This window comes from Dictyostelium purpureum (assembly GCF_000190715.1).
Source record: "Dictyostelium purpureum unplaced genomic scaffold DICPUscaffold_41, whole genome shotgun sequence".
Classification (NCBI taxonomy): Eukaryota; Evosea; class Eumycetozoa; order Dictyosteliales; family Dictyosteliaceae; genus Dictyostelium; species Dictyostelium purpureum.
In genome coordinates, this window is record NW_003519378.1 from 12,757 (window position 1) to 39,150 (window position 26,394).

Here is a 26,394-nt window from a genome sequence, read left to right on the forward strand (position 1 = left end):
TATTTTTTATTAGAAAAACTATTATATATTTTATAAAAAAAAAAAACCAATCTCTTTTGTTTATTCATTTTAAATAAAAAAAAATTATACAAATTAAATATAAGAATAATTAATCAAATTCTACCAACTAATTGATTGAAATTATGACATGTATAATAGTGGATAATAGGTACCTTATAGAAGTCAATTTAATACAATGAAGAAATAATAAGAAAAAATAAAGCAGGTAAAGACAATTTTTCCATTCATAAGACCTAATTATTACGTTGTAGTCCTACTTTATGTACAAAACTTTTTAATTTGTACATTAAATTTTTCATATATGACTTATTATTTTACCAAAGTTATCGTTATTCTCGGTTTTTACCAATTATCGTTAGTATATTCATTTAAAAATTATCATTATAATATTTTTACCAATTATCGTAATCATATTCATTTAAAAAAATTTTCATTATAATATTTTTATTTCTTTCAAAAACCATATTGATAAGTCTAATATTATGGTGCTATTTTTCACTTGAGTTGATGTTTTATATTCTCTTTAATAAAATGAATATTATATTTCAAAAAAAAAAACTTTAATAAATCAAATTTTTATTTAATAAAAAATTAATAATACCAATCATTGTTGTTTTTATTTTTTCGTTCATCACCACCAATTTAAAAATTATAATATTTTTAAATTAGATCTTTAAATAGACCCAAAAAATAACTAGATTACATCAACACTAGGTTTTACAATGTTTTTTAATCTTTGGTTTTTCTTTTTTTTTTTTTTTCATTCTGAATAATATTAATAATCATTTTTTCTTAAAATAATAAAAATCTTTTTATATTTTCATTTTTATTTTTAAAAAACATTATAAAATTTATAAAATAAATGCACTTTTTTTTACCAAAATATTTTATAATTTTTGTTTTTAATTCATCGATATGTTCTGTAGCTTTTAACTCTCTTTCCCATGTATATGTGTGATTCTCAAGTTTTTTTTCCTAATTAAACTCGGGGAGGCATAATTTTTCAACTTTCATAAAATAGCGCATGTGGTCTAGTGGTATGATGCATCCCTGCCACGGATGCGAACTGGGTTCGATTCCCAGCATGCGCAAATATTTTTTATTAGTCTTCATCTTCCGGGTGACATTTTGGGCAGCTTTATAAAGTAAGCTTTTGTTATCTTCACTTTTTTTTTTTTAAAATTCTTGCATTAGTTTCCATTTATGAATTGTCTTTGCATAACTATCTTTAATTACCAATTTCAATACCCTTTTGATATTTGTTTCTTCTAAAATCATAAACTTTTGTAAATTTTTCGGTTTTTTCCGTAACTTTGTTAAATTTTAATTATGCTGAATAATTTGACTCCTACATGTCCTGCAAGCAAGGATATATTGATATCTGGCTATAAAAAAAATTGTAAGGTACGAAGATCAAATAATTAAAAAAATAAAATGTAAATTAAATTGTTTTATAAAATGCGAAAAAAAAAAAAAGTTTTTTATTTTTTTTATTTATTATGGTTGGTTTAAAAAAAAAATTTTTTTATTTTTTTTTGAAATTTTTAAATTGGAAATTTTTATTTTTTTCGCATTTAAAATTTTTTTTTATATTAAAAATCTGCACTATATTTTTTTTTATTTATTTATTATTATTATAAACAAAAATAATTTTTAATTATTATTAATGGTTTTTGATTATTTGGTAATGATCCTTGTTCATTACAGACGTATGCAGTGTGATAAAGCTCATACAAGTATAAGACATATACTGAAAACAAAAAATAAAAATACTGATGGCTTGGTCACAAATTAAAAAATAAATATATTAAAAAATTAATTTATTGTAAAAATATTTTTTTTATTTTAATTTTTTATTTTTTTAATTAAAAAACAGAATGTGTGATAAAAAAATAAAAACACTTCAATTTTTTTATTTTTTATAATTTAAAAACAAAACAGAATGTGTGATAAAAAAAATATTCAATACTTTAAAGATATAATTTCAATACCAACAATAGTAAATTCATCTTTTACCAATATCAATATTAATAGTAATAATATATCAATTTCAATTACACTCTCACAAACTGATATTAAAAATAAAAAAAATAAATTATATAATTTAGATAAAGTAATATTAGAAAATGACAGTATATGGTCAACTCCATTTTTAAAGGAAGCTTCTACTTTACTTAACTCTGTTTCACCTTCATTTAGAAAACAAATAACCATTAAAGAAACAACACCTAATGAATATATATTTGATATTCTTGATAATGATCAAACAATAATTTCATCATTTAAATCAAATAATCAAATTAAAAGAATATTAATAGATGGTAAATATCTTTGTTTTTTAGTATTAATTAACCATAACAAAATATACTTATATTTGTTTTCTATAAAGATTGGTTTGGGAATTTATCATGGTCACCAAGTGAAGATTATATAGTATTTGTTGGTGAATTAAATAAAAATAATAACAACCTTGGTTTTTTTAATAAAGATTCTGGAATCGATTTAAATAACACATCAATAGGAGACCAATACTTATATAGAGAAAGTTGGGGTGAAACTTATTCAAATGTTTATAATCCTACACTATTTATCATAGATATAAAGAATGAAACTGTTTTTCCATTAGAAACATTTCCAAATGACAAAATTACACCTGGGCAACCAATATGGACACCATGTGGATGTGGAATTATATTTGTGGGATGGGAAATTGATAAAAGAAAATTTGGTTTAAGATTATGTTTTAATCGTAAAAGCTCTTTGTACCATATCGATTTTAATTTATATAAAAACAATAAAAACCAGTTAATAAAAGAAAATCAACAGCAACAGCAACAGCAACAGAAAGAACAACAATCATCCCTAATAATTACACCGTCCCCACTCATAATTGAAAATTTAATCAAAGAACTGGGTAGTTATCGATCGCCAAGATTCTCTCCTGATGGAAATAATTTAGTATTTCTTGGTTTTGATGAAGTTATTTATAATCATAATTCCTGTAGCAAAATATTTAGAATTCCATGGGACAAAAGAGTAGAGCAAAAAAAGACCATTGTGGAAACACTCTTTATATATAGAAATTTCAATGATGAATTTCCAGGCATCTATTGTTCAAGTTTACCATTATCACCATTCATAAATAACAATACTATAGTGTTCTCAGATTCAGTAAGATCAATTAGAAAATTATTATCATTCAATATTGATACCAAACAAATCCACATAATAAATACCAATGGTATTATAGACTCTAAAGAAACTCCTTGTAATTACTTTGTATATCAAGTCAACTCATTGAAGAAAATTGCACTATGTCGAATTTCATCGCCTAACCAACCTCCATCTATCAATGTTTTAAAATTCAACGAAGAAGGATTAGAAATAACCAAACATCTAGTAGTTTATAAACCTAAGCAAAGTGATCAACATGCCAATATGTTTTCAAGCTTTAAATATTCAATTCACAATGTACCAACACTATTAAACGCCCAATCACTAAAATCATTTGAAATGATTTATTTAAAGAATACAAGTAAAGGAAAGAAACCAACTATTATTTTCATCCATGGAGGTTTTCAAATGAGCGTCGATTTAGAGTATTCGTTTAGTTTTGCATATTTGGTGTCATTAGGTTATAATATAATAATACCAAACTATCGTGGATCCACAGGTTTTGGAAGAGACTTTTTAAACAGTTTAGTAGGACAAATTTCCCAAATGGATGTGGATGATTGTATTCAAGCTTTATCATATAGCTGTGAAAAAGTTGACCCAGAAGGAATCGACCCAGATAAACTATGTGCAATAGGAGGAAGTCATGGAGGATCGATAGGTGCCATTTTAGCAGCGTTACCAGGCTTTGCAAATATTAAAACGGTAATATTAAGAAACCCAGTCATAGACCAAGCAGCACAGGCAATGGTTACAGATATACCAGATTGGTCAATGTTCAAGTGTGGTATTTCAATTGATGAAAATAAAAAGTCATACAATACAGCTCCAACAATAAAAGAAATTGAAATAATGAAAAACCTATCTCCAATCAAATACATTCAAGATATCAATATACCTGTATTGCTTTTATTAGGAGAAAACGATCTAAGAGTCCCACCAAAAACCCAAGGCTTGTTACTATACAACTCCCTAAAGGAGAGAGATCAAATTGTTAAATGTTTAATGTATCCATCAAACGGCCATGCTTTAGAATCTATTGAGGCAAAGTTAGATCAATGGATAAATATTTCAAATTGGTTAAATAAATATTTATAATATTTTTTTTAATCTTATATTATGTTTAATTTATAAAATTTAAAAATTAAAAAACGATCATAATAATTACAAAAAAATTAAAAAAAATAAAAAATAAAATGTTTAAAAAAATAGAAAAAAAATTGTTAAAATAATAATAAAAAGGGTGGAAAAAAAACATATTGTTATTTTAGATTTATTGGTAAATTTTAAAAATGAAAAATTTTATAAAATGGATAAAAATGAATAATTTTTTTTAAAAAAAAAAAGTTGAAAAAGAGATAGTTTTTTTTTGAAAAATGCATATTGAACACGCTAAAGGTAATCGGGAAAAAAGAGGATAACGATAATTTTCCTAGAATCACTTTGTTCAATTTGTAAAGCAAACTACCTGCTAGTTATTTATACTATAGTTTCGTTCTTCAAAGTTTGTTAAGTGTACTTTTTTGAAATAATAAGGTTCCCTTCTAGTATAATTGAAATCAATTTAAAAAAGGTAATTGCACTCAAGAAACTCCTCCTTTAATTTACTTTGTTTGGATAATACAGCTGAACTAACTGTAATTAGCACCACAATATTAAAAATAGATAAACTGAATTGTAATGATGATTGTTTTAAAAAATTATAATCATTTAAATTTTATTTTTTTTTTATTTTTTTTATTAAAAAAAAGATATCGAATAGTAGACAGTCTAAGCAGTTGTCATATAGTCCCCATAAAGCTTTTCAATTTTAATATTAAAACCAATGGTGAGGGTATTGTCGATAAGAAAACCTTTTGTGTTATTCCAATCTTCATAAATAATATTACTATTATAGACATTTGTTCCTATAGCAAATGTAAAAGTTTTCTCTGATAAGTTTTAATTATTAATAATAAATACAGTTAGTAACATATCTTTTATAAAAAAGGTGTGTTTTAAGAAATATATATACCTTGAAAAATTGATTGTGAAAAATCAAAATTTATAACTTCAAAGCGGTAGTTGACTTTACATTTTGAATCAAATTGCTTGCACAAAGAAATTGTTAATTTGTTTTCCTTTTCACCGTTTGGGTAAACTCTTATGTTGAATTTCTTTGTTTGAGATATAGTGAAAACTGGCGAAGTTAAACATTGACCTTTTTGATACTTTTTAACCTTGTCACTCCAATTATGGATAATCCATTTTGATGAGTATTTATTTTGTTCATTAATATCTTTAATTTGATTCTTGAAAATATTTAAATTACTTTCTGAATGTTGATTTATGGTCAAAATGGTAGATTCTAAACCTTTAAGGAAAATTTCTAAATAATCGCATCTATTCTTAACCAATACCAAATGATCATAATGATCTAAATGGTTTTGCATTTCTCCTCTATTTGTTTTAAATTCACACGAGTACTTTGAATATGGGCAACTAATTTCTTTTTTTGGACAATCTTCATCAATATGGTCCCCTAAATCAATTCTTTTAAATTTCATATTGCAATATTCACACTCGATTAAGGTTTCTGGGCAAATTTTTGCTTTATGTTCTTCCATATCTTTTCCTATAAAAGAATGATTACATTCACATTTTTTTATTTCATATTGGCATTGTTCGATATGTGTCCCCATTTCACCTCTTCTAAATTTACCACAATTCGAACTATTGACACAATTGATTTCTGTAAATAAACAAATATTTAAATGGGTCTCTATTGAATCAATTGTAATAGTTTCTTCACAACCACCATCTTTTGCCCCTCTTTGTGAATTAATAAATGAGTTTGGACAATATATCTTTTTAAAAAAAAGAATGATTAATATTTTTTCTACCATTTTATTCTATTTAATATAATAGAAGTAATTTTAACAATACCATTAATTTTGCAAGATTTTTTTCTATTGAAATATTCCTTTCTAATGCTCCACTAATAGGAACCCCACATATGTGACATTCTTAAGAGATAAAAAATTTTTATTAATATTTTGATAAATATTTATTTAAGTAAAGAATTGAAAAATACCTTTTAGTTCATTTTCACTAATCATGAAACCCCAATCAGATTCACAACAAACATGTCCATTTTTACTGAAAATTTAAAATATTAATTTTTTTTTTTTTTTTTTTTATAAATAATAAACTATTTACCATTGGAGTGGTCTCTTTAATAAACATTTACATTGAGGACATTTACACTTTTCAGGAATTATGTTAACCAACAATTTTTCTAAATCTATAGATTCTGTCATTTATATATTAACTTTTATTTTATTTATTTATTTGTTTATTGTTTGAGGGAAAAAAATTAATGAAAAAATTTTGAGGGCACAAAAATAATTAATAAAAAAAAATTTATTCAAAAATTAATAAAAAAGATTTTTAAAAAATTGGGTCAAAAAAAACTTAAAAAATTTATTGATGATTATTATAAGCTGGTCAAGTTTGAGCAAAATTTTTAATAGCCATCAATAAATTTTTTTAAGTTTATAAACAAAAAATTACAAATGAGTCTCCTCCTTAAATTTAATTTGTTTAGATACTACTAACTGTAATTTGCACCACAATGTACCTTGTGAAATATCACTTCTTTTAAATTTTAAAAATAGATAAACTGAATTGTAACGATGATTGTTTTAAAAAATTATTATCATTTAAATTTTATTTTTTTTATTTTCTTTATTAAAAAAAAAGATATCGAATAGTAGACAGTCTAAGCAGTTGTCATATAGTCCCCATAAAGCTTTTCAATTTTAATATTAAAACCAATGGTGAGGGTATTGTCGATAAGAAAACCTTTTGTGTTATTCCAATCTTCATAAATAATATTACTATAATAGACATTTGTTCCTTTAGCAAATATAAAAGTTTCCTCTGATAAGTTTTAATTATTAATAGCAAATACAGTTAGTAACATATCTTTTATAAAAAAGGTGTGTTTAAAGAAATATATATACCTTGAAAAATTGATTGTGAATAATCAAAATTTATAACTTCAAATCGGTAGTTGACTTTACATTTTGAATCAAATTGCTTGCACAAAGAAATTGTTAATTTGTTTTCCTTTTCACCGTTTGGGTAAACTCTTATGTTGAATTTCTTTGTTTGAGAAATATTGAAAACTGGTGAAGCTAAACACTGACCTTTTTGATACTTTTTAACCTTGTCACTCCAATTATGGATAATCCATTTTGATGAGTATTTATTTTGTTCATTAATATCTTTAATTTGATTCTTTAAGATATTTAAATTACTTTCTGAATGTTGCTTTAAGGTCAAAACGGTAGATTCTAAACCTTTAAGGAGACTCTCTAGATAATCGCATCTATTCTTAACCAATACCAAATGATCATAATGATCTAAATGGTTTTGCATTTCTCCTCTATTTGTTTTAAATTCACACGAGTACTTTGAATATGGGCAACTAATTTCTTTTTTTGGACAATCTTCATCAATATGGTCCCCTAAATCAATTCTTTTAAATTTCATATTGCAATATTCACACTCGATTAAGGTTTCTGGGCAAATTTTTGCTTTATGTTCTTCCATATCTTTTCTTATAAAAGAATGATTACATTCACATTTTTTTATTTCATATTGGCATTGTTCGATATGTGTCCCCATTTCACCTCTTCTAATTTTACCACAATTCGAACTATTGGCGCAATTGATTTCTGTAAATAAACAAATATTTAAATGGGTCTCTATTGAACCAATTGTAATAGTTTCTTCACAACCACCATCTTCTGCCTCTCTTTGTAAATTAATGAATGAGTTTGGACAATATATCTTTTTAAAAAAGAGAATGATTAATATTTTTTCTACCATTTTATTCTATTTAATATAATACAAGTAATTTTAATAATACCTTTAATTTTCCAAGCCCCTCTTCTAAATAAATATTCCTTGCTAATGCATCAACTCCACTAATAGCAACCCTGCATTCGTGACATTCTTAAGAGATAAAAAATTTTATTAATATTTTAATATATATCAATGTAAATGATGAATTGAAAAAATACCTTTTTTATTTTTATTAAACATTATTCGCCAATCAGATTCACAACAAACATGTCCATTTTTACTGAAAATTTAAAATATTAATTTTTTTTTTTTTTTTTTTTTTTTTATTTATAAATAATAAACTATTTACCATTGGAGTGGTCTCTTTAATAAACATTTACATTGAAGACATTTATACATTTCAGGCATTCTACCAACCAACAATTTATCCAAATCTATAGATTCTGTCATTTATTTATTTATTTAAATATTTGTTATTTTATTTATATATATTTATTTGTTTATTATTTGAGGGAAAAAAATTAATGAAAAAATTTTGAGGGCACAAAAAAAAAATTATAAAAAAAAAAAAAACTTAATTTTTGGAAATTTATAAAAAAGATTTTTAAAAAATTGGGTCAGAAAACTTAAAAAAATTTATTGATTAATTTTAAAAAAAAAAAAAATATTGAAAAAAAATGATATGAATTTTTTACACAGATAAATAAATTATATATTTTTAAAACTATTATTATTATTATTATTATTATTATTATTATTATTATTATTATTATTATTATTATTATTATTATTATTTTATTATTATTATTATAATTATTTTTATTCGGTTATAAAGCAATTTTCATAACATTTTTCAACTATTATAGTGAAATTAATAGTTATTGAGTTATCTCGAATAAAGCCATTATTTGAATCATAGGTCCCAAAAAATTGTAGCGACCACGAATCATTTAAACATTTAAATGTATCTACTTTAACTAAATAAAAATAATTAGAACTATACTTTATGTTTTGATGTAAAATAAATAAATTTACATACCTTGTTCTTCAGATTTTGAGAGATCCACGTTTTCAATTTCGAATGAGAATTTAATTTTTGATTCTATTATAAACTCTTTGACTAAACTAATAGTTATATTTCCCCACATTGCATTTGTGCCATTTGGATATAATCTTATTGAAAATGGTTTCATGGGTGATAAATTAAAACTGAGGGGTAAAAATTTTTTAGCTGGGAACTGTTGCAATTTTTCGCTCCAATTTGAAATGATCCATTTGCCTGAATATCGATTCTGATTTTCAAAATTTAATTTCATTGAATTGATACTTGAAGCCAATTGATCCATTCGACTCTTATGTTGCTCTATTATATTTAATATATATTTATGATGATTATCCTCTTCTATTAAATGCTTACTTAATTCGCATCTGGGTATATATTTATCACATCCTCCATCTAAAATTACAAAAAAACCATATTAGTATAAGATTGAAATGAATAAATATGATATGTTTATATTATATAATTACCTTTATAACGACAGGGTATTAAAACATTCCCACATTCCTCAGCCATGTGCTGTGGTAACTGACCTCGTTCAATTAAAGTTGAGCAACATTTACAATGGGTTTTGGTTTTGGAACAAATGCAATCGTAATGATATTTTAAATCTTTTCTTTGTATATTATTATCGTTGCAAAGTAAACAGGATACTATTTGATATTTACATACTTTTTCATGTTCACCAACTGTGTTGGCTCTATGCTCTTCACCACATCCTGGATTACTACAATTTACATAGTTATATAAACAACTCTTTAAATGACTATCTATTTGATCGATCGTTATTATTGATTTACATCCATTTTCATCTTCGATTAAACAATCATTACAATCTTTATCTTTTAAAAATCGATTTGGACAATAAATCTTTAAAATAAATAAAATTAATAAAAATTATAATTAAACTTTGATGATGATTATTTATAAATACATTTAATTTTCTAATTTCTTTTTCTAAGAATCTATTTTTGCTTAAACAGGCGATTGACTTAACTTCGCATCTACACATAACACATTCTAATTGATTTTTTTAAAATATAAATTTTGATATAAATAAAATAATAATAATAAAAACAATTCTATATCATATAAAATAAATACCTTTTTTATTTTCTAATTGTTTATTCCAGCATGATACACAAAATACATGGCCTAATAAAAAAAAATTAGTAAAATTAAAAAAAATAAAAATAAAAATTAAAGTAAACAAGAAACCTACCTTCTCGGCATTGTAAATTAACTGATAATAGTAATGTGCACAATGGGCAACAATAATCGCTATCTACATCTTTATTTACTAATAATTCATCATATGGATAACTATTATTTTCCATTTTTATGGGTATATACGATGATTTTATTATTTGCAATATATTTTTTTTTTAAATTAACGTTCTTTTTTTTTACTAAAAATACATGTTAATAAAAATTAAAAAATAAAAGGGGTATTAAATTATAACATATTAATTTTAATCAATCAAAAAAATTTAAAAATTAAAAAAAAAATAATTTGATATTTTTTTAAAAAAAAAAAAAAAAAATAAAAATAAAAAAAAAAAAAAAAAAATAAAAGAACAGTATTCTCCAATATTGATTTTTTTTCAAATCTTTTTTTTTGAATAAACTTCTTATTTTTCTCGAAATCAATCATTTTTTAGGGTGTTGTTGTAATGCGTTGTGTGTTATTATTAGCATTCACACCACTTTGGTGAAAATTTTTATTTTTTTTTATTATTTTTTTTATTTGTCCATTTTTTTTATTTTTTTTTTTTCCATTCAACGAAATTATTTTTTTAAATTTAAGAAAAAAAATGAATGTATTTATGATGTCGCTATTGTAATAATATTTTATTATAATAACCATATGATGTTTTTATGTTTTCATTTTAAATCGTGTTCAAGAATGGTGATTTACATTATTTTTTATTCCTATTATTTTATTATTATTATATTCAAATAAAATAAAATAAAAAAAAAATGACAGTTGATATTTACAAATATATTTTATTGGTTTTTTTTTTTTTCCCTTTTTTATTATTATAGGACTGATTAACTGTTAAGAGGATGTCGTAGTGGTAGTTGTTGTGGTGTTTGATGTCGATTGTGGTGAAGATAAATTGGATGGTTGGGTTGGATTAAAAACATCTATAAAATAAGCGGATTTTTTTGAATATAAACTGTACATTTCATATGAAATAACTTCAATTTCTAATAATAATTTAATGGAAAAAAAAAAAGATAAAATGAAATATTAGTAATAATATTTTATTAAATAATTATGACGTTTTTTTTTTTTACCTTCTTTAGTAGTTTCAAATAATTCCCACCATGGATGTGGTTCTTCAGGTAAATTAGTTTTTAAAACTCTTGATGCTAAAAATATTGATGCAGCTGCAATAGCTTCAGGTCTATATTGAATGGCTATTGTTGTTTTCATTGAATCGTTTATATAATTCCAAGATTTCTGTGCCAACTCTTTACTTTTGTCTAAAAGTTTCATATAGTTTAAAATGTATTTATGAGGTAAATCGACATATACTAAAAATCCAAATTCTTTTAAAATATCAAATTCTCCTCCTATAACATCACCTTTTAAATCCCAATAGCCCTAGAATATTAAATGAAATTAATAAAAGATTTCAACTTATATTATTATTATTATAACACCTACTTGTTTAGTTGTATCTATATACTCAATTGGTAAGCCTTCTTTTTTCCTCCAAATATGATTAAAAACATTTAGAATGTCTCTAATATGTCTTATTGGCCCTATAAATTTAGTTGCTACAAATAATGAACCCATTGATAGGGTTTTAACATCATATTCTTTAAATGACTTTCTTGTATAAAATCTTTGAAATATAACTTGACCTGTACCAATAGTTGAAATTGACCTAAAAATAGAATGTTATAAAATTAATATTTTAATCAATTTTAATAATATTTATCGTCAATACAATACAATTTCAATAATATACCAGCTTCTTGAATACATTGTGTTCCATATCTTCTTAAATTATCTTCTATCTCTTCAGAGATACCATCTTTTCTTGATGGTGAGTCTTCAATTTCTTCCTCTGAAAAATATAAATTTATCATCACACAAAAACCCAATAAATATAAATAAATGAAATGAAAAAATTAAAAAAAAAAAATTTTAAAATTTTAAAATTTTTTTATTTTTTATTTTTTATTTTTTTTAAGATATGATTAATTTTATTTTAGTAAATTAAAACATGATTAAATTTGGATTTTAATTATCTTTTTTTTTTGTTCTTTTTTTTTTTTTTTTTTTTTTGGTTTTTTTTTTTTTTTTTTTAAATAATTTCTTTGAACCAATCAAAGAATTTTTTTTGATTTGGACAAGGACATAGCCCAAAAAAAAAAAACAAACAAAACTTTGAATAAAAAAAAAGTTTAAACTAGTTCAATTTTTTTTTTTTTTTTCAATTATTTTTTTTTTATTTATTTGAAATACGTGGGATGGATTCACAATTACCATATCTATTGCATAATTGATCAAATCCACAACTTATTTTATTTACGCATTTTCCATTAACACAGGTATCACGAGTACATTGCATATTGTCACCACAATCATAGTCATGTGAACAAGATCTTGTTGAAGTTGATGGGGTATAGTGGCAACCAAATTCTGGATCACAACGATCAATACTAAAAATATTGTAGTCATTGCAATCTACATCTCTAAACATACATTGTCCCATGTTACAATTTGTAAATGTTTTACATTTGTTACTTTTAAATCTATTGCAAGTATTTTCGGAGCATTGAGGTTGTTGTTGTTGTTGCATTGGATTTTCACATCCAGACCATTGATTGAACATATGTTGGCAAGTACCACTAATTTGATCGAAAAAATCGGATGTGCATGGATTTCCATCATCACATAAAACATATTCTTCAGCTTTAATAATGTTGATTAATAATAATAAAATTGAAGTATATTTTAACATCATCATTTTTTATTTATATATATAAATTGTGTTTGTTATGTAAACTGTAAACTTTTAATTATTGGGGATGAAAGTGAATTTTAAAAAAAGAGTTTATTTTCTTTTTATTTTATTATTTTTATTTATTTATTTTGTTTAATTTGATATATTTTTTTTTTTTTTTTTGGGTTTCAATTTATATTAAAAAAAAAAAAGTAAACCACTTTATTTTAAAGCCAAATTTAGTATATTATTAATAATTATTTAATTATTGTTTTTTTAATCTTAGGTAAATAACCACTTGTAACGACATAAAGAAATCTAAATTATCTCTACAGTTAATAGATTTAATTTAAAAAAAAATTTAATTTTTTAAATTAATTTTTTATTTTTAAATTTTTTTTATTTAAATTTAATATATTTAAAATATAAATATTAAATTTATAGTATATATAGTATATATATAGAGCCATCATATCTTTAGTTTAGATTATTTCTAAAATAAAAAAATAAAAAATAAAACACACAATAACCACACAATAAAAATATATATAAAAAAAATAAAAATAATCTTAATAATAACAATTAATTAATTATTGTTTTTTTTTTATTAGTTGAGTTTTTATTCATATGTACCAAATAGGTCTTTTAAAATAATTTAACCAATTGTTTTTATTTAAATAATTTTAATAGTTATATAAAAATGTACAAACTATTTTTAACCCCCACATCATATTTTTAAATTATTTTTTTTAATTTTTTTAAAAATAGTCATTTCAAATAATATGGTTTTTTATTAATAAGCATTACAGAAAATAAAAAGAAACAAAATAATTATAAATTAAATTAATATTAATTAATATTAATTAATCTTCACAGTTTGTAATTAAAGAGCGTTATATATAGCGCTCAAAATCAAAGATAAATATATATATGTATAATTTCTTACTAGTTTATTATTCGCACAAATAAAATAATATTATTTAAAATTTAAAAAATATCTTTTTTAAAAATGAATTAATTAAATCATTGTTTTTGTTTTTTTTTAAATAACTATTAATAAATTCAAAGGAGGAGTTTTTTATTTTAACAACTCAATTTAAGGAATATCAAAAATTACTTCTTTTATAAAAATATAATTAAAAATAGTTTTTGTGAATTTTAATAAAATATCAATATAAATTTGGATTTTTTTTAAAACCTCCAAATCTTTATTAATCTTTGGAGTGATAGCAAAATTAGTGTAAAATATTAGTTTTTTCTCAAAAAGGTAAATAGAAAACTTAATTGGATTACCTAAATAGTTGAATGATTATTTTGGTAATCCATTAAAGGTATATTTTAAATTTTTTTTAAAGTTTTTAAAATGATATTATAAAAAGTTTTGAAAATAATGGAATGTATTGAAAGTCGTGATATTTGTCTTTAATCAACATATTTTTAAAAATAATATTCAATAAAAAAAATAACTCGATTTTTTAAATCAAATATCATATGTTCGGATGGTGTAGTTGGTTATCACGAATCCTTAACACGGATTAGGTCGTGGGTTCGATTCCCGCTCTGAATATATTTTTTGGGTATGAATCTCTTCCAAGAGATTTGGTTAACTTTTAATATAATGTAATGTATTCATATGCATTTTAGAATTAAATGAATATTACAGTTATAATTATATCTAATAAAACTATTTGACAAGTGTTAACATCATATAAAATCTTACTTTTTATAAATTAAGTTTTATCAAATAATTTTAGCACTGTCCAACAGCTTTTTAAAAGCTATATCAACGTATAGTAATTATACACCACAAAACATAGATCAAAAGAAATTAGACCGCATTAAAGATCTTTAATCTTCTATCTCGGCAATCTCCAATCTTCATCAATTTGTCTTTTTAAAAGCCAATCCAACCACAAACATTTTTCCCACCACCATCTTCAAACATAAAACCAATCATATTAGATTTATCCAAAGATTGGAAAGATATGGAAAAAAAGGATTTTTCCCATAATAATTTCAATAGCGTTGAAGATATACTCTTATCAAGCATCTCTATAATTCAAAAAAGTGTTAAAGATATTATTGATCGAGAAAACAAACTATCCACTTATGAAAAAAATGGAAACAACATCAATCTAAGATTTTACTACCCAAACCACCAAATATCAGATGAGCATATAACTCATTTCAGCAAGTACACAGATATAGAAAAGATCTCATTCGACAAAAAGAAAAAGAAAACTCTCTTTATCTCTCTCTCAAAAGAGAACCTATATAACCTCCTTAATGAAAGAGATACCACCAACAAGATGAACAAGTTCATCACACACTGCGACGATTACCATATGGTAATTGGAAATATCAACTCATCCAATCAAGACATTGAAAAAGTGTTAAAAGAACAACTTAACCTAAAAATTGACTTCTTCCTTTCTCACATCAAAGTCAACAAAAACAATACCTCCTTTTTCCACCTCATCGAAAGCAAAAATAACCCAATCAAATCAAAGCTACTCCAATCACCATACTATCGTATTAAGATTAAGTCTGCAACAAAATCAAAAAATCATCCTAACAACAAAATCAATCAATTAATCAATGAAGATATGTCCAGGGTCTCCACTGATAAAGAAGTTGATAACAACATTACCAAAATGAATCAATTAATCAATGAACATTTTTCGGGGTCCGCCACTGATAAAGAAATTGATACCATCACTACCATAATGAATCAAATGATCAATGAAGACTCGTCGGGGATCTACACTGATAAAGAATTTGAGAACCTCATTACCATACTCAAAAATGATTGTGCCGACTCTAATGATCAAGATGATGATCACAAAGAAACTATTTCTGATAACGAATCTAACAATCCAACTAACACAATAGATAATGATGAAATATCTAATGATGAAACAAACAAACAATTAAAAAACCAATCACCTCAAGATGACAATAAATCATCAACCAACAAACCCTTAAGAACATCCAGGGTTAACGCACTAAACAACATCTTTACAAGATTAACTTCACAAAATTCCAAAAATGAAACCGCCATAACAAATACGAATACCACTACAAAAAGTAACCGTACTCGAAATGTTAGCCAAATATCCACACCAATCAAATCCACTACGTACCAATCAGGTAGTCCGAAATCACCTGCTATCGAACAAAAATCTAAGAAAAAAAAAACTTCTTAAACTAGATAGGTTATTCCAACCTTACCCCAACCCCTACTTCTTCTTATATTTTAATATAAATAAACACTGTCGCTTACACTAATAATATTTATTATATTATTAAGTAAGCTTTTTTAAAAAAAAAAAAAAAAAAAAAAAAAAAAAAAATAATTATATCTCAACTAAATAATATATTTATATTTTCCTTTATTTTAAATAATTTATTATTTAAAATTAAAAATTAAAAATAAAATAAAAATAAAAAAATTGAAAAATTTAAAAAATAAAATTTTATTTTTTAGTTTTCAGTTTTCGGTTTTAGTTTTCACAAACAAAGAATTGTATATTTATTTGATTATTAGAATTATTTATATTTATTATTTATCTATAACTAAAGTAGCTCCATCTACATTACACTTTTTTTTTTACGATCTTACTGTTCTTAACAAAAACCTTTGAGTCTGCGTTAATTCGGTAAGAGTAGTAAAGCTATGGTGGTTATAGTGATAGTAAAAAAAAAAAAATTTATTAATTAATTAATATCAATTGTTCGAGCTGATTCGGGAATCAAATATATTGCAGTTATGAAGGTAGAATCAGTTAATATTCAAAAGGAGCTAGAGTGTCCAACGTATAAAGGTATAGCAATGGAACTAGTATATTGAAGTATTACAGAGGGTTCGAAAGTAAGCAAGTATAGTTTGATGAATCAAGGGTGCTCATGTCAAAACAGGTTGGTTCAGATGGAATCAAGAAAACTCACGGAGCGTTAGGAGTAGAGGTTAATTGCTAATAAAAAGCTAAATTGAAGGATATTGCCTGTGTGCAATCAATTGTAGTTAAGGTATTAACCAGGTGTTAGAAAAGCCACGCATTGGCTATAATTATGCAAAATAAGAAGTGCATTAAGGTGAAATAGACTAGTGTACAGAACTGAAATAGAAATCAGTTACGACAAATCAAATGAAAAGACGGAGATGTATGCCAATCACGATAAAGAGGGTAGCTCTATAGGTAGTTACTGAGGTAGCTTACGTTTCAAATGGTGCGTTAGGAGCCACGCATTGGCTAAAACTATGCAAAATAAGAAGTGCATTTAGGTGAAATAGACTAGTGTACAGAACTGAAATAGAAATCAGTTGTAACAAATCAAATGAAAAGACGGAGATGTATACCAATCACGATAAAGAGGGTAGCTCCATAGGTAGTTACAGAGGTAGCTTATGTTTCAAATGGTGCGTTAGGAGCCACGCATTGGCTAAAACTATGCAAATAAGAGGTGCATTTAGGTGAAATAGACTAATGTACAGAAACTGACATATAATTCAGTTGCGACAAATCAATGGAATGATGGAAATGGATGCCAATCAGGTTTAGGATGGTAGCTCTATAGGTTGCTGCGGCAGCTTACATTTCAATTGGTGCGTTAAAAAGCTAAAGATTAAAGTTTGGTACTTCGTAATCTAAAGCGTCAATAGTATCCCGATAATAGCAAGAATTAGTATAGATGGTAATCCAGGTTGATTATAAAAAGGTCTTTAATTCAAGTATAAAAATTACAAGCGAAATCAGAGGTTACGATAAAGTAAGAGTATTGGAATCATGGAATATTGGTTATTCAAAAAGGGATTGGATACAGCACTGCTTTCGGAATAATTGAAAAAGGTTGGTGCATGAACTTACACGAAGTTAGAGTAGTGAAGATAAAGTTAATTCAACATGGTCAAATGATCAATTATCTCAACAAAAACAAATAAAAAAAAATAAAAAAAAAAACAAAAAAAAATATAATATAGATGGTCAGTGTTTGGAGGAGGCTTATTGGGTCTTTAGTCAAAGTGGGGGATATGTAATGTATTCATATGCATTTTAGAATTAAATGAATATTACAGTTATAATTATATCTCAACTAAATAATATATTTATATTTTCCTTTATTTTAAATAATTTATTATTTAAAATTAAAAATTAAAAATAAAATAAAAATAAAAAAATTGAAAAATTTAAAAAATAAAATTTTATTTTTTAGTTTTCAGTTTTTGGTTTTAGTTTTCACAAACAAAGAATTGTATATTTATTTGATTATTAGAATTATTTATATTTATTATTTATCTATAACTAAAGTAGCTCCATCTACATTACAATAAAAAAAAAATTATAGATAGAATCCAAAGGTTTTCAAGTGAGAAATTTGATTTGATATAAATAGCTGTAAGGAATTCTTGAAACTTTGGTTATAATTTTATTTTTTTACCATCGATTTGTTATGGGATCAAGATTTTTTTCAATCTAAAATTAAAAATCTTTATTTTTTTCCCAATTTTTTTTTATTTTATAAAAATATATGAAAATATTTAAGTTTAAAAATTGGTAGGAACTATTGATTGTTAATTTCCTTAAATTTCATCTTATAATTTTAAAGATTAGTATATTCAATAAATTTGCAGCAAATTTTATTGAATGTTTTTAAAAAATAAAACAACACCAAAATATCTTTTTTTTTTTTTTTTTTAAATTTTATTTTTTAAAATTATTTTTATTAAAAAATTGAGAAAAATGACCATTATCAAAAATAAATCCCATAAAAAAAATAAATTTCAAAAAATCGATTGCTAAAAAAATAAAATTATAATCAATGTTTCAAGAATTCCTTACAGCAATTTAATAAAAATCAAATTACACACTTGAAAACCTTGGATTCTGTCTATAATTTTTTTAATTTTTTTTGTGGAAAATTTTATTTTTGTTTTTTTTTTCTTATAATAATTACTGATTAATTTAAAGCATTTGCTTTTAATTATCTTCACTTTTAAAAAAAAAAAAAAAAAAAAAAAGAAAAAATTAATTTAAAACATTTGTAAAACTCATATAAGTATAAAACACATACCAAACAAATCACAATAAAAATTCTGATGACTTAATATACCATTAAGAACCATCTTCACTAAAAAAAAAAAAAAAACCATTACCATTTACTGATTAATTTAAAACATTTGTTTAAAACATCCAAATACAAAATTCACAACAACTTAATTAATAAAATACTATCTCCTTCACTAATAATATAAATTATATAATAAAGTAATATATTTATAAACAATATCCAAAATAAAAGTTAAAAAATAATATCTATTTATTAATTTATTTAAATTTTAATTGATATAGTTTCTAATAATATCGATTGCTTTTTGGATTTTTAAAGGTAGACCACTAATTTCGATTGTGTGTGACTTTTCGGTGTCAATAAATTGAATGTTTACATTTAAAAGTTCTACATCTCTTTTGATTGATAATTTGTTTTCTTGATATTTGCCTATTTGAACAGTTGGGATTGACATGGATCTGGTCATTGTATGTAAACAACTGTCGAGGAATCTATAAATATCCACCAACACACAAATACCATTGTATGCCACTCTGAATTGTTCACCTAAAAAACAAAGTTTTCCTTTTTCATCGATAGTGTAGTTATTATTGGAAATGTTAATATTATTATTTGCTGGTATTGTATTAATTTGATCCATTCCATTTTCCTTTTCATCTTTATCGGTTTTGATAATAAAATTAAACTTATCCAATTTGAATTGCTTGAGGTTATATATATATTGGAGGAGAGAGTCTGAGGATATTCTAAAGAAATTTAAAAAGATATCACTATAGATTTGGTCAGTTTCAATAAAAAATTGATTATAGTCGTTTTTGGCGTTTGGATCGAACTGAGATATTTCTTTAATTAATTCATTATCAATACAATATCTAATGAATAGAGTCATTAAAAACAATTTTGAAGTTTTGAATGCTGTATAGTTTTCTTCTTTTGGTTTTATTTTATTTTGATTTGAGTGGGTATCATCGTCAGTTTGGTTGGTTACAGAATCATTGTCAGTTTGGTGGGTTAATGAAATTTTTTGGGCCCATTCTAACATTACTAATATTGGTGAATATAGCATTGGATATTTGAAAATATAGTTATTAATTGCTAAATTTTGCTGATGATATGTTTGGTCTGTAGTGAATTGGAAATGAAGATGTTTATAAATAAAATCTAATGTTAAATTATTTAAATTTAATGCCAATCCTCTAATGTCTAACTTGCTTCTATATAACTCTTCATTTAACCTAGTTAAAACATATTGTTTTTCAAATTTATCTTTTGGTTGAGCATCTCCAACCTTTTCAGAAATGAAAACATTTAAATTTGATTTCGAATCGAAAAAATAGTTGAGTGTTGTCCCGGTGATTTCAAATTTGTAAACGGTATCAAAGATTGTTCCCTTTAATGTATTTTGGATTTCGGATAATAGTTCTAATCTGGTTTTAAAGTTTTGATCCAATTCTTCTTTTTTTCTTTTTGTGAATTGTTTTATACTATCGCTTAATGGTTTCTTGTTACTTTTTGAAAGACCACTTTCAGCTTCTTTCTTTAATTTTTGAGCCACTCTACTGAAACTCAAGGTTCTATTTTCCTCTGGATCGCTATAGCAAATGTAGTACCATGCTGAAATTTTCTTTTCAATTTCTTTTGAACATTGATTTAATAAATCTGTAACATCCAAGTTATATTTCGAATTGGCTGAATTTGGGGTTGGGGGTGTTTGTTTAATTTTCTGTGGGCTAATTCTACTCCTTGGTGGACCACTTCTATTTTGTGCTCTTGGGCCATTGAGATAAACTGGTTGTTGCTGTACTGGTTGTTGTTGTAATGGTTCTTGAACCATTTTCTGTGGTTGTTGTTGTTGTTGTTGTGGTTGTGGTTGTGGTTGTGGTTTAGTATTTTTAATAAATTCTTCAATAAAATATTGATAAAATTCATCTTGAATTTTGAAATATTTTTCTTTAATTTGTCTTTTTACATCATTTGTCCATTTTTCCACGAGTTTGGGATCTACAAAACCTAAAAGTAAATCTTCTTCGGAGTTTGAGCCATAAATACGTAATAAATTATTAATTCTTGTTTTATATAACCTATAAGTGATCAAATTCTTTTGATCTATATAGTTCTTGTAACCATCTACTAGCATATTTTCATCAACTTTTATTTCAGGTAAAAAGTCACCAAACCACATTAAACGACTTGCGCTATCATAAATTTGACCAATGACTTTATCGCTGTGGTAAATATTTGTTGTTCCAAGAGTCGTAGATGCCATAAAATGAGGGATACCGCATTTGTTCATAGCAGCTTTCGCGTTGGCTGGTAATACGCCATGTTTATTGGTTTTAACAGAGTCTACTTCAATAGCACATTGGATTGCCAAATCGATTGCGATTTCACTGTCAACCCCTTCCAAATCAGATATTATTAAATGTTTATTTGAGAGTTTACCTAAATTGGTTTTATCGATATTGAAAAGATAAACATCATGAAGACCCTCACCTTCCCCACCTACAGTAGCGGCAACACTTTCACCAAGGTATGGATCTGAGTTTTTCATTTTATCGTTAATTAAAACATTGTCATATACGATAAAATAACGGTCACCATCTAAATCACTACCGGAGCATTCTTTAAAGTTTGGTACTTCCCCATTGATTGAAAAGAATAAAATATTTCTTTTACCATGAAGTAATGGAATATCGACTGCCTCTAAAATTCTAATATCGCCTGGGTGATGACATGGGTTTTTTAAGACAGCAACTCTACCAGTAATAACCTTTGATCTTATAATATTGTTGTTATCATCAAAATCGGCAACTTCTAAATAAACTTGGTTTGGACCGAGTTTTCCACTAAAATCAGTAACACCTAATACATTTCTACTATCTTCAACTTCGATGTGGCATTTATCTTGAATACGTAATAATTTGGTTTTAAAATGCTTTAATACAATGGTTCTAATATAGTAGTCGTTGAAAAGCTCATATTCGCTAATATTGGGATAAAATTCATTTAAAAGGTCTTTGGATAAGCCAATATCTACTAGAGTTTGGGCATTTTCATTTAATGATTTATCTAAAAATGAAAGAATTGAGGACTCTTCTGTACCAGCATTTAATAATAGGTTGATGGCTTGACGGTTGAGTTTGCATCTTGATGTTGTTGAAACTGAAATAATTTCTAATGTACGATGAGTTTCATCATCTGATGGATCTTTCATAAATTTGGTCATACTTTCACGAATGTAAATGCAGGTTGGATCCATTGGGATACTTTTACCATTACCCAATGATATAGAGTCAGTATCATTTAATACTACAACACCTTTAGAGCCACCAATTCTAATTTGGTAAGCGCAGGTGCATGGATGATAGTTCATTTTCTTGTTGATAGCATCCACTAAATATTTACCAATTATACCGCAGCCTTCAGTGAAATTATGAGCACCAGTTGAATCGTAAACATCGTCGATGGTTTTATATTTACTTTTATCGATAACAATTGATTTGGATGTACTTGAAAATAATAAACAAAATTGTCTGTAAACTTTTCTCATTGGGATACTAGTATCGATCCCACTCCATTTGAAAGCATCTTCAATTTTATACTTTGGATCTTCTAAATAAAACCAAGCAGAATACTTTTTTGATTGTGATTGACTATTACCAATATAACGATAATATTCACCAGACAATGGTATGATTTCGAGACCATTTTTTAAATGTTTAGATTGACCATCTAAAATTAATGGATGACTCTTATTAAGACCTAAAAATGGTTCAAAATTTTCATCTGTAAAGTTGTATAATAAAAATCTTGATGGATCATTACCAAAGCTACGAATTACTCTATTTCCAGAGGTTAAACGCGGTGGTACCAATACGATTCTCGTTGGTGTAACAAATACTTCTTTAACTGGAATAAAAAGGTCATCACCTTTCAATTGAAAATCATCGAATAAATCACTCTTTGGATTGTTATCGCTATCTTGATCGATTCTTTTGAACAAATTTGTATAGTCAAAGAATTTGGTTTTGTTTGAGAGTGCTTGACTTATGATATAACGAGCTTGTTTAATTTTATTCCTAGCAAGAAATTGGCCAATTTGATCAATAAAGCTTTGGGTTAACATTTTACCATAGGATCTTTGGGAGTCAATACAATTTAACAAGTAGTAGATTTCTTTTGAACGTTTTTTTATGCTATCAAAGTTCAATTTAAAGTTTTCTGGTATTAAGTGGCTGTCTTGAATGTGGGCTTGATACAATTTGAAACCAAGATATCTTAATTGGGAAATAAAATGTTGAATATCTCTTTGGTTTAAGTTTAGTTTTATTCTGTATACAAAACTCTTTCCTAAACTTATATTTCTTGACATAACACAGTCATTATAGGTTTTGTTTTGAGCTTTAAAGATACATTTCTTTATCATAAGTGGTCTAATTGCAAAGAAATAAAATTCATACTGATAGGAGGTTTGATCAGATGATGGTATAAACTTTGGAGGCTTGAATAGACAATAGGTTTCTAAATCGTTAAGCTGCATTTCCAAATTGAAATTCGTTATTGAACTCTTTATGACTATTTTGTTTGGTTGTAGTACTATGGTTTCCATTGCACTAGGGAATTTATCTACATATAAGAATGATGTTGGTTCTATTAAATTGCCGTATTCAAAATAACTATTGCCTTTTTTATCATTTGAAAATCTGTATGTATTGTTAATATCTGATTGGTTTAACGCCATTTGATTTATATTTGAGCAGTATAACCAATATCTAAATTTTTTGTTTACATAGTTTTTAAAATCATTAACCAAGTCATCTTTTTTTGATTTTAATACTCTTATTAAAACTGTTATATAAATTGATAAATATGGTTCATTTGTATTATTTTTGTTTGTTTCAACTGATAAAACTCTAAAATTTAAATTTTCATCGTCATTATCTTCATCGTCATTATCAATGTCGTTTATATTGTTATTGCTTTCATTATTATTATTATTATTATTATTATTATTATTATAATTATTATTATAATTATAATTATTATTAATTTTTTTATTATTTAATTCTGTATCAGAGTCCGAATCACTTGGGACATCTGAATCTGAAAACTCTGAAATTTCTGAATCAGAGTCCGAAAATTCTGGAATTTCAGAATTGGAATTTGAATCTAAATCAGAATTTGAGCCCGAATCTGAAAAACCGCTGTTCTTTTTCTTTTCTTCTTGATATTGTTCTCGAATAACCCTATTATATCCCTTGATATAAGTTTTAAATGACTCTATCATATCTTGATTGACGCAATAAAAGAATAAAAACTCTTTTGTGTTAATTTGATCGGTATCATTATCACCGATGTTGGCCTTGAGATCAAATTCCTCCAAATGTTCTTTTAAAGTTGTATTTGGATCTTCAATGAACGATCTAATCTTAGTATCTTCAATCTCTTGGTTATCACCTTCATTATTTTTAATTAATAGGGATGGTGAATTTCGATTTTCTAAAATTTGGATGATTGCTCTAGTCATTAAAAGTTCGCTATTCATAACTCTCTCGATACGCGACTTGTCCTTTGAGTTTATCATTGCAATGAAATTGGTTTGAGTACGCTCTCTACCACGACGTTGAATTAAGGATCTGACACTATATATACTATCAAAACAAATTACTAGTTTACATTCTGGAATATCTATACCTTCTTCCAAGACATTGGTGGCAATTAAAATTTCACATGATCCATTCTTGAAGTCATCAACTCTTTTAATTTGTTTTCTTATTGTCATACCATCTTCGCCAGCTGTTCCAAATATCATCTTTGGTTTATATGTGTTTATAATTTCATCTTTTCTTAATAAATTTATTAATCTTTTACCAATTGTTCTTGTTTCGACAAATATAATACAATTTAATTTAAGTTTTTTTTTTGATTTACCATTTTTGTTATTATTATTATTATCTATATTATTTTCTGTAATGTTATTATTACTATCTTGATTTTCTTTTTCTTCTTGATCTAATAAATTAATTTTGGTTTTTAAAATATTTAATAAGCATGTGATTTTATTTGAAAATATTTCTAATTCGACAGGTTTATTAATATTCTGGTTTAATTCAAAACTTTTTTCAATTTCATCCTTTAGGTTTTGATTGATCGATGGTAATGATAAAAATGTTTTCGAACCTTCAATATCTAATGTGATATAGTCTGAATATATGTTGATAAGATTTGTAATTTTATCTAGATACTCTTGTGGCTTATTATTCTGTTTTGAAAATAATAAAAAGATCTTGAGAGATTTTAAAAATTTATTTGATCTAATGTCTTCAAAGATTAAATCGTCGTAGCTTCCCTTTACTGCATTAATTTCCTTAACTAAATATAGTGAAATCGTTTCGAAAATGGATTGCTGTTGATCGGAATTGGTATACTCTATAATCTCAGGTTTACTGATAAAGTCATGTTCTAAACTGGTTGGTCTAAATACAGAGGAGCACATACGTTTTTCTAATTGTCCAATTTCGGTTATGGCATTCTCTACATCGAAAATAACAGAACTATGTGAGATTGAAGCGGTGAGACCTATAATTCTGGGTTTAGCGGCACCATCACTGACCGATGTATAGATATCCATTAACATCGAGTATGAACTTTCACCAACAGCATGATGGACTTCATCAAAAATAATAATATGAAAATCTTCTATAAATATAAATCCATTTTTGATTGAATTGATAACAGTTTGTGGTGTTGCAACTAAAACGTCGTATGATTCCTTTTTCCCTAAAAATTGTCTTCTTTCGATTTTGTTTGAAGTATTACTGCTCATTGTAATTACCCTAAGTTTTGTATATTGTTCTATTGATTCTGCTTGTTGTTTAACCAAGTGCACAGAGCTAACCAAGAATAACGCAACTTTATTATTAATTGGATAGTTTAATCTATGCATTTCTAAAAGGGCCAAAATTGAAATTAAAGTTTTACCTAGTAACAAAATTAAAATAATAATTTATAAATATTTTTTTTGTTTTTTAATTTATATTTTCTTTATAAAAATATTTACCTGTACCAGTCGGTAAAACTATAATTGAATTTCTTTTAATACATTCATAAAAAGCTTCTATTTGGTAATTATGTGGTTTAACTCCATTGTTAAGTGTTGGTATATCTGGTTTGGTAGTTGAGAAAATGGTTCTATTTTTTAATAATGGATCGATAGAGGACTCCATTTCTCTCTGAAAAGAAACGATATTCTAAATA

At 25.0% G+C, this 26,394-nt stretch overlaps 7 protein-coding genes across 7 annotated transcripts; 2 read left to right on the forward strand and 5 right to left on the reverse strand.

The window, feature by feature from the left end:
* Positions 1 to 1,963: 1,963 nt before the first annotated feature.
* On the forward strand, positions 1,964 to 4,293 carry DICPUDRAFT_149098 (uncharacterized protein; the record flags this gene model as incomplete). Its single annotated transcript, XM_003285190.1, has 2 exons — positions 1,964 to 2,342; positions 2,411 to 4,293. 2 exons carry the CDS (start codon positions 1,964 to 1,966, stop codon positions 4,291 to 4,293), a joined length of 2,262 nt encoding a protein of 753 aa, XP_003285238.1.
* A 672-nt stretch (positions 4,294 to 4,965) lies between these two features.
* On the reverse strand, positions 4,966 to 6,080 carry DICPUDRAFT_76178 (uncharacterized protein; the record flags this gene model as incomplete). Its single annotated transcript, XM_003285210.1, has 2 exons — positions 4,966 to 5,126; positions 5,210 to 6,080. 2 exons carry the CDS (start codon positions 6,078 to 6,080, stop codon positions 4,966 to 4,968), a joined length of 1,032 nt encoding a protein of 343 aa, XP_003285258.1.
* An 875-nt stretch (positions 6,081 to 6,955) lies between these two features.
* Positions 6,956 to 8,496, reverse strand: DICPUDRAFT_76179 (uncharacterized protein; the record flags this gene model as incomplete). Its single annotated transcript, XM_003285211.1, has 5 exons — positions 6,956 to 7,092; positions 7,200 to 8,031; positions 8,111 to 8,196; positions 8,265 to 8,326; positions 8,396 to 8,496. The coding sequence occupies 5 exons, from the start codon at positions 8,494 to 8,496 to the stop codon at positions 6,956 to 6,958; spliced, it is 1,218 nt and encodes a 405-aa protein (XP_003285259.1).
* Positions 8,497 to 8,865: 369 nt separating this feature from the next.
* On the reverse strand, positions 8,866 to 10,443 carry DICPUDRAFT_76180 (uncharacterized protein; the record flags this gene model as incomplete). The annotated part of the gene is made up of 6 exons (XM_003285212.1): positions 8,866 to 9,023; positions 9,086 to 9,502; positions 9,577 to 9,976; positions 10,041 to 10,126; positions 10,211 to 10,261; positions 10,329 to 10,443. The coding sequence occupies 6 exons, from the start codon at positions 10,441 to 10,443 to the stop codon at positions 8,866 to 8,868; spliced, it is 1,227 nt and encodes a 408-aa protein (XP_003285260.1).
* A 722-nt stretch (positions 10,444 to 11,165) lies between these two features.
* DICPUDRAFT_149103 (cyclin) lies at positions 11,166 to 13,092 on the reverse strand (the record flags this gene model as incomplete). Its single annotated transcript, XM_003285213.1, has 5 exons — positions 11,166 to 11,317; positions 11,408 to 11,717; positions 11,781 to 12,003; positions 12,072 to 12,186; positions 12,588 to 13,092. The coding sequence occupies 5 exons, from the start codon at positions 13,090 to 13,092 to the stop codon at positions 11,166 to 11,168; spliced, it is 1,305 nt and encodes a 434-aa protein (XP_003285261.1).
* Positions 13,093 to 15,413: 2,321 nt separating this feature from the next.
* On the forward strand, positions 15,414 to 16,274 carry DICPUDRAFT_149104 (uncharacterized protein; the record flags this gene model as incomplete). Its single annotated transcript, XM_003285191.1, has 1 exon — positions 15,414 to 16,274. One exon carries the CDS (start codon positions 15,414 to 15,416, stop codon positions 16,272 to 16,274), a length of 861 nt encoding a protein of 286 aa, XP_003285239.1.
* Positions 16,275 to 19,405: 3,131 nt separating this feature from the next.
* DICPUDRAFT_149105 (uncharacterized protein) lies at positions 19,406 to 26,363 on the reverse strand (the record flags this gene model as incomplete). The annotated part of the gene is made up of 2 exons (XM_003285214.1): positions 19,406 to 26,118; positions 26,198 to 26,363. 2 exons carry the CDS (start codon positions 26,361 to 26,363, stop codon positions 19,406 to 19,408), a joined length of 6,879 nt encoding a protein of 2,292 aa, XP_003285262.1.
* Positions 26,364 to 26,394: the final 31 nt, after the last annotated feature.